General features: G+C 41.4%; 1 protein-coding gene across 1 annotated transcript in view; it reads right to left on the bottom strand.

The window, feature by feature from the left end:
* Positions 1 to 5,975: 5,975 nt before the first annotated feature.
* Positions 5,976 to 16,444, bottom strand: part of SLC35F1 (solute carrier family 35 member F1) — a 230,614-nt gene continuing 220,145 nt past the window's right edge. Inside the window, exon 8 of the mRNA XM_042016858.1 lies at positions 5,976 to 10,045. Coding sequence (XP_041872792.1) covers positions 9,821 to 10,045 — 225 coding nt within the window. The 3' untranslated portion in view covers positions 5,976 to 9,820. The remainder of the gene's footprint in view (positions 10,046 to 16,444) is intronic.

The following is a 16,444-nucleotide window of genomic DNA, read 5'->3' as shown; positions in this document are numbered from 1 at the left end:
ACCAATCGCCATTCAGCTTGTGCAAAGAACAGTCAGAACACAGCCAGTATCAACACTGGGAAATACAGAAAAAACAAACTAGGATGGGTTATTTTCTCTCTGCTCAGACAAATGAACTCTTTCATGTTCACAGATTGCAAACACCCAATGCAGCAATAACGTTCCCTCATACATTGACAGATTTTTAAAAAGTCAGTGTGGGGTGGGGGCTATTTGGAGGAAAAAAACCCAAAAAGCAAGGCAACAGGAATATCTTGTCTGACAACTCAAATGAAACCCTTTTTCATGCTATCATTCTTGCCTGAGGAGTTTTTCTTCCATCTTGAATATCTGGGAATAGTTGTTCATTGAGGGGCTTTAGCAGTGTTTGCTTTAGGTTCGCACACATCCAGCTCAAGCACCCCAAGTTGCAGCTCCTAAGGAGAAGCCACCTACTCTAGTTTCACTGGGCTGTCAGAGCACCTTTCCTTTGCAGACCCTCCTGATCAGGAGGAGAGCTAAAGCCTTGGGCTTTGCAGAGTTTTGGCAGCAGGTGAGGTCATGAACCTCTCTCCTACCCTCTTTAACCTCTTAAAAAACCCTCCCAGGCCATGGCCCCTCTGCCCCAGCCTTTCTTTCTTTCACAACTCATGTTCCTTCTCCAAACCTTCTCCATCCCAAGAGACTCCCTCTCTTTCTCTCCCTCTGTCCATAATCACCACTTTCCTCTCTTCCCCACTGCCATGTCTTTACCTTTCACAACTGTGAGTCTTCTCCCTCACCATCACATGGGGCTGCAGGGCTCTGGACCTGGCCTTGCAGACACCTTCTTGCCTAGAACACTTACCATATGAGCAAGGTGCGAGACTGAATTTCATGTGACTGGAAGTCTTTTGGGCTGCCCAAGCCTTTTTTTGGCCTTTTTGTATCTACATTTTGCTCCAAGTCTCAAATGCTGATGTGGAAAAGGTCTCTTGGCACCATGTATGGGCAAAAAGAATGGAAAACTCACAAGAAAAATGCACAAGTTGAAATGGGAGTGCTACAGTATTCTTTTAACAAATGTGTAACTTCTCCCTGATATTTCATGATGCACACTCAGAGCAGAGTCCATCAGTATTCCCTTGTCATAATAAAATAGCTGTGCTGTAGCTGACAGGGATGTTTACCCTTCTACAGCAGTAGAGACAAGTCTTTGCTAGTGTAGCTGCTGCAATGACTTTCTTCAGATCAGCAGCTTACAACAATAATTCCAATTAAAGTAAACCTGTGGAAGGTGCAGGGTGCTGGCTCTGCAGGGCATGGCCCTATACCTAGTAACAAAATCTGAACTCAAATAGCTGCAGCACGACAAGCTTTCTCACGCTGTCTTGAGCCTACATCCTTCCTCCTACACCCAGGGGAAATAAAAGGAGCTCAGCTGAGTCTGTGTCTCCATTGTCTCACAGATATGGAGGTCTGTGGTAGAAGTTAACATTGAGGCTTGGGGGCTGAGGGCTCACAGTCCTCCTCCCAGCCTGTGATGACAAATGCCAGCTCAGCCACAGTTCACTGTTTGCATCAAATGCAGCTCAAAGGAGGCATTTGTACAAGGAGAAAGAAGCAGTTATACCTTGGATAAACACTTCCCTTTATTTTTCTCTCTTTTCTTATTTTTTTAATGGATGTAAGCCTTTCTCTGGTGACACCAGACACAGAGAAGCTGGAGAGGAAAACGAGCTTCAGGAGAGGAAGCCAATCTATATATGTAAATGGATCATCAATGCCATCTCTGTTAATAATTTAAATAATTACAAGCTGGAGAGGCATTTTGCTTTTTATGCTTGTCTTTTCCATGAGGACAGAATGATGTGGATTACCCTCACTTGCTCAGGCCAAATGTCACCTCACAGCTGGAAAAAATACAACTACTTTTGTGGCTGACTTGTTAGAGCCAATGACCTGAAGGGTACCTCCATCAGTGGCTCATCCTCCATCAGCCACTCTTCTTTCACCTCCACTGTAAGTCAACTGGCAGACAAATGCACATTGCTTTTTGAATCTTCTATGACCAGTTTCATGCCATACTGGTATACCGTTGGCTGAATATCATATAGTAGAAGAGCAGGCATTTTATTTCTATTTTAGTTTTTTTTAATATCGCCAGTTGCAATGGAGTGGGGCTGGAATCTGACGTTCATGCAGAAACTGAAAGAAACTCCTGTTCAAATATTCGGTGACCAGAAGCTTCCATGTTGAGGCTAGGAGTCCCTTTGGCTGGACTACACCAGCAACAAAGCTGCAAGATGTTTGTATGCAAGGTCAGTGAGTAGGCAGAGGAGCCACGCTAGAGGCCAGACTGGGAGGGAGAGACAGAATAGCTAAGGATCTTGAAGCTGTGAATGAATTCATTTAGGTCAGTGATTCAGAAGGGAGTGTGACTAACTTCGACCAAAAAGGTAAAGGTGAGCTTAGCAGTTGTTTTGGCCACATGGAGATTGGTGGATTTGGTGATTTGGGGAAAAAGATTGTCAGACAAACTGGATAACAGAGGATAGGTAGTAGGAAGCTAAGTGCTATCCTCTTCTTTCAATATATACACTGGTTTCACTTTAAATCCCTGTTTCCTTCTGTTGTGTGTTGTATTAAAGCTCAAGACTAAAATAAAGATGCAAATTTTACATTTTCAAATTCTTTGCTGGCTGGTGTAGCAGTACACACCATCCAAAGAGGTTGTGTCACCCAAGGATGCAAAGTCAAAGCAGGTCCTGCAGCATCAAGGTTCCTTGTCAACTTAGTTATTAAATCAATCCTGCTGCAACAGTTTTAAATGAACAAAATTGTGGGTACTGTTTTGTGGGTACTCTCCTTTCTGTTTAATGACAGTGTAGGCTCACAGATAACATATGGAGACATAAAGGCTCACGAAATTTACTCCGATGGCTGCATACATGTGTGACCTACATAACATCTGGAAATCTGCGTAATGCCAAAAACTACATTAGATAGTTCAAGCCACAGCTCACAGTGAGTCACATAATGAGGTTCTTCAGATTATTGTGGTGACTGACCCATTCCCTTCCCCCCTTTCACTTAGGAAGTTCATTTAGGCAAGCAGTCATTTTAAGAACGTGCAAACCCTGACTGCTGGTTTCTATGGATCTGGCAAGCAGCCAGGCTTCTGGGATGCTGGCTACTATAGGCAGTGGGAAGTTAAATATGCATGACCTCACATAACATTGATCCATGGTTCCACAGGCATTTTGCACCTGTAGAAATCCCAGCCCAGCAATTCTGCATGCAAAGTGTCTCTGGCATTGTCTTCAAATCACTTAGTGCTTCAGTGCTCAGTGATCAGGTAAACTCAGCACATGTTCATTATCTTTCTCTGCTTTGGTAAGATCTAGAATAAAAAAAGTCATTATTTAACCATGGTAAATCCAGTATTTTGCTCTTGACAAGCATGTACATATTGCACATGGGAAAGAGGAGCTGATTTCATACAGAAAACTCTGCAGCTATGTTAAAATCTGATGAGTTCGCTGCTATCAAGATGTGGGGAATAAAACGCAGTAGTTAGTATAAATAATGTATTTAGCAGTAAGGAATTAATAATGCATTATTAAGATCAGGGTAGCACTAGGCAATTGCCAGAGGACATAATACACAATAAGGAGTCAAAAAAAAAAAGTCAACTATAGCTCAAGGTTATAAATCAGAACCTAAGTAGAATAAAATTTATAAATCCAATAAAAACAGCTTCACCTACTCTCAACCTACAAATATTTGTATAGTATGTAGGATTGACAATATCTATATTCTTAAAGAGATTCCATAACATTAGGCTATTCATAAAGGGCCAAATTCTGACCTCATGAATACCAGAGGAACTTGGGGCATAATTTTCAATTAAAAATGGAACTTCTAGGATAAGAAAAAAAAATACCCCCAAATAATAGCAAATGTATGGTTTTACAGCAGAAAGGACTGCACAGAATGCTGACTTTTCACTTCAGACCTCAAGATTTTCTTTGAGCCAGTTCCTTTCCTCCACCTTGTTGCTGTATCAGCAGTGGTAGCAGGGGCTCTTCCTCATGGAGGGATATGCCTCTGTGAGAGGAAGCACAATGGTAGTGATCCCTCCCTGCACCCAGCCAAGTGACCTCAGTGGGATCACTGGGCACCTGTGGTGTTTTCTAAGGCTGTGGAAGATGCTCTGTGCCACCCAACCAGTGATATGGCCTGAAGGAACACTGTGGGCCTTTTAGTGAAACTGTAATACCAATTGAAGTGCAAGTTATTTGAGGGCTACCGCTGGCTTTTTGTAGCCAATTTGTAGGGTTTTGTCTCCTGTTGGTGGCTTACAGCCAGTCCATGACTAATCACTGATTAGTGATCCCAGCCTTGTAGAATTAATATCTTCCATATAGCAGGATTTTTAACAATAAATACCACACTGCATGAGCCTGCATTTCAAATTTGAGGAAAAGGATGACAAAGACAATGCTCTACTCCAATATTATTATTGCTACATTGCTGGCATTTGGTACCCACTTTGCAGCTGCTCTGGGAACTGGTCTGTGGCTGTGCAAGCAGAGGTGTTCCCTTTCACAAAGGCTTGGCTTATTCCTTGTTTATTTGACAATTGTTTATAATTGCAGAGCAGACATAACAAAACAACTTTTCTAACTGTAAAAGCACAAGCTTCCTTGTTTGTATGCCACAACATATTGCTGCTAAGCATTCAGCTTTGGGTTTGTAATGTTTTGGAGAACTAGTTCTAAATAAACAAAAACAAAGGGAGACTGTCAGCTTTAAGCTGATTGAGTGTCCTTCAGTGTTAAAACGTGTTTGATTTAAGAACAGAAAGATTCATTAATGCCTATTTATGATCTATTTTTAGGGTAATTCCACGCAATTACTATTCATATGACTCAAGCACCCAGGCTGAATTCTAGCCAGGCAATAAAAGGATAATTTTGTAATGCCAGAGAGTCTCTCGAGAAGATTTGGAGGAAAACGCAAATCAACTCTTAATATGATAAAGCTGTGCATGCTAACTCAGTTTCTGGAGCTCTCTATAACATAGGAAACATTCACAGAGGAATATCAAACATCAACCAGCCCAGGGGTGCATCACCGCTGGCTTTGTAACATCTGGGCTCTGTGCAGTTGCAGTGCAGGAAGCATCTGGAAATGAGCTCACCACTCTCCATTCCCTTTTATACTCCCAGCAATGAAGTTATGTGAGAAATACTGATGCAAGTTTTCCAGGGAGACACCAGGCAAAGAGGGATGGAGAGGTGCCTATGCTGGAAAACACTCTTAGAAGTAAATTAACACATGTTCACAAAATCCCTTGCTCTCACACACCAAAGATCTTCCTTTCCTCTACACGTGAACTTTCAATGACTCAAAGTCTTATTTTCTTTCTTATCCTGATTTTGCTCCTCCTGACACTCCTTTCCCCTCAATGCCTAAATTTTTTCTCAATCCTTTCTTTTCAGGACTCAGCTGGGCATAGTGTTACAGTGCAGGTCAGAGCAGCCGGGAGGGAGGGCTGGGCAAGGCAGCTGCAGGCACTCTGCCAGAGAAACCCTTCAACATCATGCACTTGTCAGATTAATTCTACACTGATTAACCTCCCCAGATTAATTCTAGACTAATTAATAATTTCTGGGAGGCAGTGGAGAGAATGCTTTTGTCTCCAAATGAGAGCAGTAACTACCAGGCTGATAGCCTGATTCCCTAAGCTAGCCCTAGGGAAAGGTTAGATATGAGTATGCAGGAGTCCTCTTATCCTTCTGGACCAGTGCTCTGGGGCCAGGCAAGATACTTGAGGATGCCTAATAGCATCTGTTCTTAGACACCTTGGAAAGAGTTCTAGGTTAACCACCTCACAAGGGAAAGAAGTCCTCAGCACAGCAAAAAATTATTCCCTGCATTCAAGATTTACACTTCTGAAAAATCATTTTAGGCTAAGACAGCAGAAAGGAAACAGTCAAGAAACCAATAACCCTGCTTTCATAAAGCATTTATTTTTTTTATTTGAAAACATTATACAGGCATTACATTGCCACAGCCAGTCCATATAGGTGCATGCAAATATCAAAATGGAGAAAGGTTTATTCAGCTTCTCAATGCAGGATTTGGGGTTGGGATTTTGTTTGCCTGGTTTTGGTTTTGGTTCATACTTCCATCTGTGTGTCAAGATTAGTGTGCTTTATTATGGCATTTAACAATAAAATCCTACCCATGGGGTAAAATTTATATTTGTAGCTAGCTTAGGAATACTAAATGGTTTCAAAAAAAAAAAAGAAAAAAAAAAGGAAAGAAAACGATACTACACGCTTGTCAAAATGTTAATAGCACAAGTTAGCAATCTCTACATTATACATTGAAACTTCTTCTTATGACACAGTGGTGCAAAATTTTCAATTGCTCGGTCTATCATTGTGTGTTTCAAAACTTTATAGCTGGAACAAAGACAAGTCTGTCTCCCAGTGAAGGTTTTCATCTGGTAGCAGAAAATTACATCAGTCTTGCTAAGGGCTGCCCAGGGCCAGCAGTACGAGAGAGTTTCGGTTTGTTCAGGCAAGGAGCTATGCAGAGCTAGAGACGTCCTACGCAACACGGAGAGTAGCTGCCGTTAGATAGCTGAGCCTTTGCTGGTGCGCACTGAGGGCTCCGACTGCAGAACACAAGCAGGTAGAAGGAGTGTTTTCCTTCACTAGACCTCAGTTTTTCAATCAACACAGTCATTTGTAAAGCTATACTACTGTTTTCCTTCGAGGTCCATCCAGGACTAGCGTACTGGTGCTAATCCAAGCATCCACCTTGTTTATCGGGAAACACAGCCAGTGAAGCAGCCCCCTGTCTGCACATCAAACTCCTCCTGCACGGGTAGCACAGGGGATGGTGGCTGGTTGCACAGTGCACACTGAAACATTCATAACTTATTCCTGTACAGCAGAGCCTGTTAGAATAGCCTGGTAAAATTGCTCCAGGTGGCACCTCTCAGCCACCCGTGGATCGCAACCCCTTGTAAGGAGAAACTCCCAGCCTCATGACCTGGCTGGGAGCTGCCTCCTGCCCAGCTGTTTTACAGAAGACTCTAACAAACATCAACAAGTTAGTGTCAGAAAAATGAGGAGGGGGAGGCTGAAGGACTACAAACATTTGGCTTAAAAATAAATACTAATAAGAAATTAATCAAAACAGTTATGCAAAAGGAAGGAACTGTAAACATGAAATAGACACGCACACAATCCTCAAGGTTCTCAGACCAACATGGGGACTAATGTTCAGAGAAAGGTATTTAATTGGTACAAAAGGTAGCAAAAAAGACTGAGATGACAGATGCCCAGCAGTGTGCCTCTGGGTACCTGAGGGAGCCATGATTGTAGTTAGACCCCCTTCTCCTGGGGAATGTACAAAATCTACCTTAAGTCGAGGCTCTCACAGGGCTTGACCCAAGGATCTTACCCTGAAGTGTCAGGTAATCTTTCTTGTGTGTTTTTTATTTTTTTGATTTAAACTTTCCTTAATATCCCTAGGATACAGACTGTTTTTCTGCAGGAATCCAGTGGTTTTTTTTGTTTTGTGTTTTTTTAATCCTCAATAGTTTAAGGAAAAAAAGTTTGGAAACATGAGTGCTAAAAGAGATTAAAAAAACAGAAGGCAGGGGAAAAAAATCATACATTTGTTAGTTTAGTACCAAGGCATCTTAACCAAAGCTTTTGGGCCAGTTTTGGGCATGATTTGGCAATACTGCAGACCCTTCCCTCAGGTGCAGCAGGATCATGGCAGACAGCCTAAACACAGCGGGAAAGAAATCACCTCTTCTCCACAGTAAGAATAAGATACAGCATAGTTCTGCTGTTCAAGAGCATTTTGGTATCTGCCACTTCATGTATATTACACATATACACACTTCTCTCAGTCTGCTTCGGGGAAGTTCCTTCTGCATTAAAGCAGAACAGGACTATAAAAAATGAATATTACCGCAGCAGAAATTCATCCTGCTTGGTTGAACTGTGTGACCTTTATAATCTCCAGTGTATAGATTGATCTTTTTCTTCTTTTTAAAATAGAAATAGGTAAGCTGTATTTTTCAAACATGAAGGCCTACATTTTTGCTTGAAACAGTCTTTTTCAGCAGAATAACATTCAAATCAAATTCATCTTCTGTGCCCACAAGCAAAATATTCATCAGCCATGCTGTAAACTCCATTTTCAAATACAGTGAATGTATGCACACTTTTACAGCACTATTATGTACTTCTTAAATTCCTTCTTTCTGAAGATCCTGAAGCATTTTAAAATAACTTGGTCCCATAGCACCCCTGTGAGGTAGGTAAAATGTCATTATTCCCGTATATACCGATTGGGAAACTCAGCCACACAGAAGGTAAGTCATGCCCAAGGATCCATGCAAAGATGTGGCAGATCAGTGAATAAAACCAAGTTCTCCTAGGTCCCTCACCTGTTGTTAGACACAGGAACATCTCTTCTTCCTTAATTTTAAATTAAAATAGATAAAGGATACTGAAATAAGAATTTCCTTGTATTGGGCTCTCAGAAGAGCAAACACACAGGCAAAGATGGATTTTTTCATGGTGGTGACTAAGATTTTCCCCCATTCTGATAAGGCTTGTGAGGCAGAAGTACAGTTGTATACAGAAGTGTGGAGCACACCCTCACTATTTTCACACATCCCCAGGAATGTAAGAAAACTGCTGAATTCTTCTGCTTCACAGTTAATGAAAAATAATTGGCTGCACCCTGCCAGTAAAATGAACACCAGCAGATGGTCCAGTCTTTCTGCTCGTGAATTCCTCGCTTAATCTTCCTGATTTTTACAATTTGTGGGTTTTGGTGAAAAAACTGACACATTTCTAAATAGCTACTGTTAGAATAATGAACCACAGGAGACTAAGCAAACTGGAACAGCAGAAGGCGCCCTCGATGCACTGAGTATCTAAAATAAGTGCCCTGATCCACATGATATGTCATCTTTCCATGGAGAGGTACAATACTTAGGAAACTAGAAAATGCATTTTTCTTTCTACAGGTTAAAATTTAAAAAGTAAGAAATCTGTATTGAGTCACGACTACAGAGAAACTGACTCCCTGTCACCTGATGCAGAACCTCGGCCACTAGGAAATCTGCCATGGATCATAGAGAGGTCAATGCTTGAGTACTTCACTTCTGCAAATATAGAAAGGCTAAAATGCTCACCTTATACCTATTCCTAGAATAGAGACGGAAATTTTAAGTTGTCCCTTCTCTGGATTCATGGATCAGATTACCTAGAAAGGGCAACTAGACAGATAGCACAGATGAACTCATTTTATTTCCCTCACCAAATCCAAGGTGCTAGCAAAAATGTGTCAGGCTGTTGCTACCATGACTAACCCATCCGCTTTGTGCAAACAAACAAATCTTAGAGAGAAATTAACAGTGACTGCACAAAGTGTATTTGCTGTAAAAAGGCGTTTTTTCCACAACTGGTGTGGCTTAGGCATAATACCACTCTGTGTGTAAAACACCCTTCTGTGAATTTCTTTTTTGTAATTTCATATTATACATTGAATACCGTCCACAGGTAGTTTGACACTAACTGATTCATACACAGTAGTTTGTGTTGAAAACATGCCACTCATTTCGTAAACAAGGGACTGGCATCTCCTTGCAAGGAACACCCTGGAACAATTAATTTGTGTTTTTATGAGCTTTCCTTGTTTGCTACCTTGCAGCTCACCAGTGTAACTGCACCTGGTAAATACCTTTCTCTATGTACAATACAGAGATAATGGATATACGAGCTCCATTGTCAGTAGGCGATCAACAGCCGTGGGTTTAAGCAACTCTAACGTGGGGCTCCTCTTCTGTCTCCTGCCCCAGGCTGGTGTATGTCACCGAAGGCTCCATCTGGCCGGTGGCTGGCAGGTCTACAACAGGTCCGGAAGGGTTTCGAAACTGCTTGTACACCCGAGGATCCTGGGCTACGTACGTGGATGTGGAGGAGTAGAGCATCAGCCCAACAAGGATAGTGAAGAATGACAACAAGTAAAGTCCTGAAAACTGAGCAGAAATAACAGTAGAGTCATTAGACACAGCGCCAATTACCCTGAGTTCATGAAGACCCACGGACAGGGGTAGTGACAGATCCTTGTTTTGGCATGCACTGCACAGAACAAACTCCCTATCACTTGGATGTTGAATTTTTATGGGAATGACTCTTTGAAGGTTGATTTACTCCCATCAATGTCCCTGTCCTCCATAACCAAGAGCTAATTGGTGCCTTCCCCTGAGCCAGGCATGTCAAGTATTGACCGCTGGGACTTGGGAAAGCTGAGTTTTGGTCACTGATCCAAAATTGATTTTTTTCATGCTTTTTGATAAGCCAGCTACTCCTCCGAATCCATGTTTCTCCAGCTCCAGTGTGAGGTACCTTCATCTACAGTTGTCAGACAGGCAGCGGACAAATCTGAAGTTAGTTACAGCTAAACTACATGTCTGTGAAGCTAACATGCTATTGGAAATATAAAAATATAATTAATTAATAATTTCAATAACAATTTAAAACATAAATATATACATCTATATATACTTAAAGATATATTTTTAAAAAGGCACTTAAAAACTACCCCATCTGCAGCTTCTCTTGCTTGTGAACAGAAAGGAGGTGCTAGAAGATCCAGTGTGAGTTTGGACAGGATGAACTTCAGCTGTGAACCGTGCTCTGGGTCAACATCATGAGGTTTGAAAGTACACAGGGAGGGCAGTTAACTGAAAGCTCAAGTACACATATTTTGGCACACAGCTTCACTAGATCAGAGGTCAGCCTGAATTTTTTGACATATACAGACTCATGTCTGAACTAAAAATACAACACAAAGAACATTTTTGGCAACCTGTTAGCCCTTGCAGATAAAGCTAAAGGCAAAGACAGGGTTTCAAAAGCACAGACCATTGGGTACTAGCTTTAGATACTGGGTTCTGGCTATTGGGGACACAAAAATGGCATTAAGCCCATATGACTTGTCTGCTGATCCTAGACTACAAGTTATTTCTTCATGCATGCTGTGTGTGGGAAACCATGAAGGACAAATTGCAAAGCCACCTTGTTGGTGATATAAATGATTTGTATTCAGTGGAACTTCCAGAAGTGCCTGTATTCTGCAGCTGTCAGGAGTCTGTACCTGAACACCATCAACTACCTGCAACCTGCTATTAGGTGCTCCGTGAGGTACTTCACAATTTTATGTAAAGGCGTCTGCAAGTCTGTTTGTTAATCCTGACTGACTCTGCCTTGATGGATGCTCCATTTGTTTCCTCTGGATCACTTTAGCACAGCACAAAATGGACAGAATGGACTATATTATATTGGAAGTTTTTGAGCAGTTCTTCTTTTTATGCTTAAAGAAATTATCATTGTGGAGAAAACAAATTTTACTTAAGCTAAATTTGTAGTGGTGTTAATTTGTTACTATTTCATAAACCTACAAAACCTGCATCCAACTTCCTGCCTGAGGAAGCATGTGGCCTTTTTGCAGAATCCTCAGTATCTCTGAAAACTTTGGACATATAACCCATGGTGGTACATCTGTGTGCATGTTTCCCACATCCAGTATGCATGTTTAACAGGGAAAGTACCATAACGAGGAAAGTTTTTAAAGCATGTCAGAAAGATTAGAGGGTAGGAAGAGTTTTGCTTTTCATCAGCTTTTAATTGTTTTTTCCATGTATGTCACCAGGTCCTCACGTGTTGTCTGGCGGCACAATTTGATGAAACCACCCAGCTGTGCCACCAGTCACAGAGACAGTGACAAGCCTCACCCTGCACTGATGAAGGATTTCTTCCATGTGACACTGCTCTGATAGGGCTGCTTAAGCTTAGATCTCCCCCACGTGGCAATCAAACACAAATCAAACACAAAGTTAATAATTTCAAAGCAACTTCTGGTTGATTTTTCTCCCTCCATTTTCTGTACAATTTTGTTCTCAGCACTTTCTTCCCCACTTTCACTTTGCATTTGACCTTGAGTATCACTTGGCAGCAGTGAAGTTGACTATGTTCAAGCAAATCTCAGGAGCCAAATGCATCTAGTTTCCCATCCCTGGTTTCCCACTGTCCCTCATTCCCACCTTATGCTTGAATTTCTCACCCTAGCCAGCCAATTGGCTTGGTCCACTGCATAGCCAGAGTGCCAGCCAGATTTGTGATTGCCTTGTGTCCTGCTGTGAGGAATCTGTGGGACTTCCAGCAGCTAAATGTGCTCTTTTTCTTGTTCTAGGAGCTGCCCAGACAAAATAAATTCATTTTTGCTTTAGTTCATGGCTCCAGCTCTACCATTTTCCTCTCCTCCTGGCCATACCTCTCATTCCTCTCTCAGGGGCTTCCTGCCAGTGGGCTCTTTTGACTGATAATATTCTTTCCATGGTAGTGTCCTCCCTAGTGGCAGCTCTCCAGCCTGGGAGAAATTGTTTGGGCATAGCTTGGGGAAATCTAAACAAAGGTCTGTGAATCATTTGTCTTTGGTATCTGTGCACAGCTAATGCAAAGAGACCTGGACTCTGACAGTCCTATGACAATTCCTTCATTTTTACCTTCCTTAGAAACAAGGTTCAGGCTGAATTTGTTTGTGCAGCAGCTCTCTGCAGCACTGAAGTAGAAGGGTAGTTAGTGAGGTTAACACAGAAATACATACTGAAGTATATGACAAATCCCTGGTTTTTGTCAATACCCTGTCAGACTGATCCAAACCCCTTTGAAATAAATGGGTATTTGCCTCCTATTAGAACAGCAGTGAATCCAGCAGTGTGATGGGAAGATGCAGACTTAGTTCCCCAAAAAGAAAATTTGTTGTTCACTGTATTGTGGTACTCAGACTCCAGCTGAAATCCACAATTTATGGAAGATTTCCAGGCACGCTCTACTGCTATGTATGTCCTGGAGGTTTTTTTTATCTTGAGCTGCAAACCTCATCTACTGAGATTTGCTATTAATAGACAGGAAAACAAAACACATTCAAAACCAGCAGAAAGAGCTATTCCTAAGGAATGAAGTGAGGGAAGATCACTTTTCATTGCTGCTCTGTGGAACTGCAGTTCCAAACTGTAGGTTCTTGGGAAGTGTGTAATTCCTCTATCTGCCTAAAAAGCTACTAGAGAATGATACTGTGCTCATTTTACTGAATGATCTCTTTTTACAGAAACATATTTCCTCTAAGAAAAATTATTTTTTAAATATCCAGATTTGTATGCCTCTCCAAATCCTTCTTCCCTCCCTGCTAAGCAGGATAACTGTAAGTTGTTCAAGGAGTAACATGGTCAGAAACTGGTTAGCTCAGATTAGCGAATGAGTGTCACACACCTTCAACAGACTGAAAATCAACTCATGTTTCTATATCATTAAACAGTTTTACTATGGATTTTGTCTCTACATGTAGGTACCTATGTAAATAAACTTCCTTATCCATGAAGCTTATGGAGAGACCAGATGACTTTGTGGTGGGGTCAATGATCTAACACTCTTGAGTCCCTAGGTTTGATTTTCAAGTTGTGAATTTCTTTTGTGAACCACAATGATTTTAGATGATCTTCAGTTTCTTACCCATTTAAAAGAGATAATAACACTTGGTTACTGAATAAATATGAGTTTACAGAATAAAAATGGGGAACAGGGATATCACCCTCTGAGGAGAAGGCAGAGATCTCCTTTGCAGGGAAAGTGCCTTACTTACAACAACATTTCAGATTTCATCACTGACATGAAAAGCATCTGCCAAAGCTTTTTTGAGCAGTCAAATAAAATAGTTAAATCAGCCCTACAGATCTCACCATGTCTGCTCTGCTCTGACATCTGGGTGTCTATAAATGATTCCCCAATCAATACTGTTCAATATGGATCATACAATGATATTCACGAATGTTAAAAAATTATGAAAACACAAAAAATATAGTATTTTTGTTGCAAGTGAATCAAAATTACGAGTAAGTCAAGCATCACAAGGTTTCTAAAATAAAGAAGATGAGTGTAAAGGCACCTGAAAATTCAGGATTTTTAAAAATCCAGAATGAACTATTAAACCTTTCAAAATTTACTCCCTACTAGTTTTTATCCTCTACTTTTTATTGTCTGTCCATGTGAAACCTGTCTTTCACATATCCTTAAATCACTATGGGCAAAACACTTCTACTATTTCCTCTTGAGACTCTTATGCTTTAAAGTAATCTGCTTGGAAAGGTGGGAGGAAAGGAAGCTTCTTGATGGGGAAACAAGAGTGCATCTGATTTCATTGTCTTGAACAGTGATTAGACAGCAACAGAAGAAGAAAAAAAATAGAAAGAAAGACTGTTTAGAAGGTAGTAGATTCATGCCTGGTTCTAGAGAGAGTGAGCCATTCTTCAGTACACAGGCCATGAATTTAGAAGGGAAAGCCCAAAAAAGGCATGGAAGGAACCACATCTAGGGAAGGCTGTGCCGACTGACTGACTCCTGCTGAGGGAATCAGCAGACAAGTAGTTCTGACTGTTACAGATGTCCATGTCCATGTTACCACTGACACCAGGGCAAAACAGTATCCTAAGTGACAAAATGAGACAGATGTGAATCTGCAGAAAAGCCCACACAGACAAAAGAATTCAACAATTTGCTAATTTTGGGTTTTCGCTCAGCCGTTATGATAATGAACATGAACATTATTATAACAGTTATGAAAATGCAAATTCTGTTTTACTCAGTCCATTGAACTGGAAATAGTTGCAGGAGAAGACTATTTGAGCTGCAGCACTCCAGCACTCCATTTGTATTTCAGAACAGCAGCCACAGACTGAATCTCTTGGTAGGTAGTACGAACCCTAGCTCCTAGCCTATGGCAACCCAACTGTGCTTTTTAAGTCTTTCAAAAGGTTTTTTCTTAAAGTACTAACTGAAAATTTATAATTGCCATGTTTCACATATTCAGTGATAAAGTATGAAATGGAATAACTACCTTTTTCTCTACCTCATCAGGCAGTTCTCCACATTTTGGCATAAATGGATAAAGAAATCAGGTCCATTAGCTCAAGTTTTAAATCTCAGAGAAAAGTGACCTCCTCAGAATCACACTGATGAAGAGGGGGAAAAATGTACTTATCAGGGGGAATTCATCAGTTCCATATTTCTCCTGATACCATCCATGCTCTCTAGAGAGGCAGTTCCCACCACCTTCTTCCTTCCCATCAGTGGGTCTGTGCAGTACAGTGAACTCTGCTTTCCAGACTAATTCAGTTTGTAGCATATGCTGCACAGCTCATCAAAGCTAAGGCCAATAGGTGTTCTTTCACCAACTTATGGCTTTTTCCCCTGGCTGATTTCACACATGAATACCTGAGCAGGCTGAGTGAAGGGAGTTGAAACCAAATTTCTCTCATTATCTTTTATATAGCAAACAGACATTTCCACTCGGTTTGATAAATTGATTGAGAGGCTGAGCTTCTTTCCACAATTTTCTATTTTTGTCTCCAATATAGCAAATGAAGCTCACCGTGACCTAGTGCAAAGTTGCACTGTGGGATGCACACACTCTCCAGCCAGCAGCAGTACCAGAAGGCTGAGGGAGGGCTCTGAGAGCTAGGAGTTCACACAGTGCTTTCACTTGCATGGCTGGATGCTACAGCCATATTACTTTATTAATAGTAACAGGAGCCAGCATCCTAGTCATAGCTCACTGTGCTCTTTGATGACTGCCTTGGATCACACCCACGAGGATGTGACTGACTCTGTCTTGGATCAGCACTGTGACTTAAACTACTGCTGACTATTTTTGTCCCAGCCTACAAGGAAGATATCTCTTTAGGATTCAGGGCTTGATCTGCTTATCAACAGAAACCAAAGCATCCCCCAAGAGTGAAACACCGTACTTTGTAACACCAAATGGCATCACACACCAGAAGGGCTGCTGTGAGTTTTCCAGACTGCATTGAAACAGATAAAAAAAATTCACCTGAACCTTTATGTATCCTGCCAGATCTCTCAGTTTTAAAGAGATCTCCAAAGGGACCCAAACCACTGAGATATGGTTTAGTGTGCCTTCCCTGCTCACCAACTGCAGAAGCTGGAATACTTGAGCAGAAGTGTTGGTTCTCTTGCTGAGAAGGACACCAAGGGGTGCTGGATAGCTTCAGTAATGATGATAACTTCTGGGCAGCAAGTCTGTCCACTACCATAGGATTGCATTATCTTCCCAATTTAATGACCTCCGGCTATTTCTTAGGCAAACCATGAAGATAAAGTCTTAAATGATGACTTAAAGTCCTATCTTGCCCTCTGAACACAGCTGGGATGAAAAGTGAAGTGTGTAGCCTGAGCAACAGTGAAAAACCTGACACTGCCCTCCTTGCCATTTGGTGAAAACAAAGAAGTCAAAGGAAGTTTTTCCTGTCATTTCATGCATGGCAGAAAGGCCATACTTCTCAATTCCTGATGCTTGCTTG

The sequence above is a fragment of the Corvus kubaryi genome, unplaced genomic scaffold, assembly GCF_017639235.1.
Source record: "Corvus kubaryi isolate FWS band 111438036 unplaced genomic scaffold, C.kubaryi_AGA036_p1.0 split3-73, whole genome shotgun sequence".
NCBI lineage: Eukaryota > Metazoa > Chordata > Aves > Passeriformes > Corvidae > Corvus > Corvus kubaryi.
Note: the sequence above shows the minus strand (reverse complement) of the source record. Positions and strands in the feature narration are given on the sequence as shown.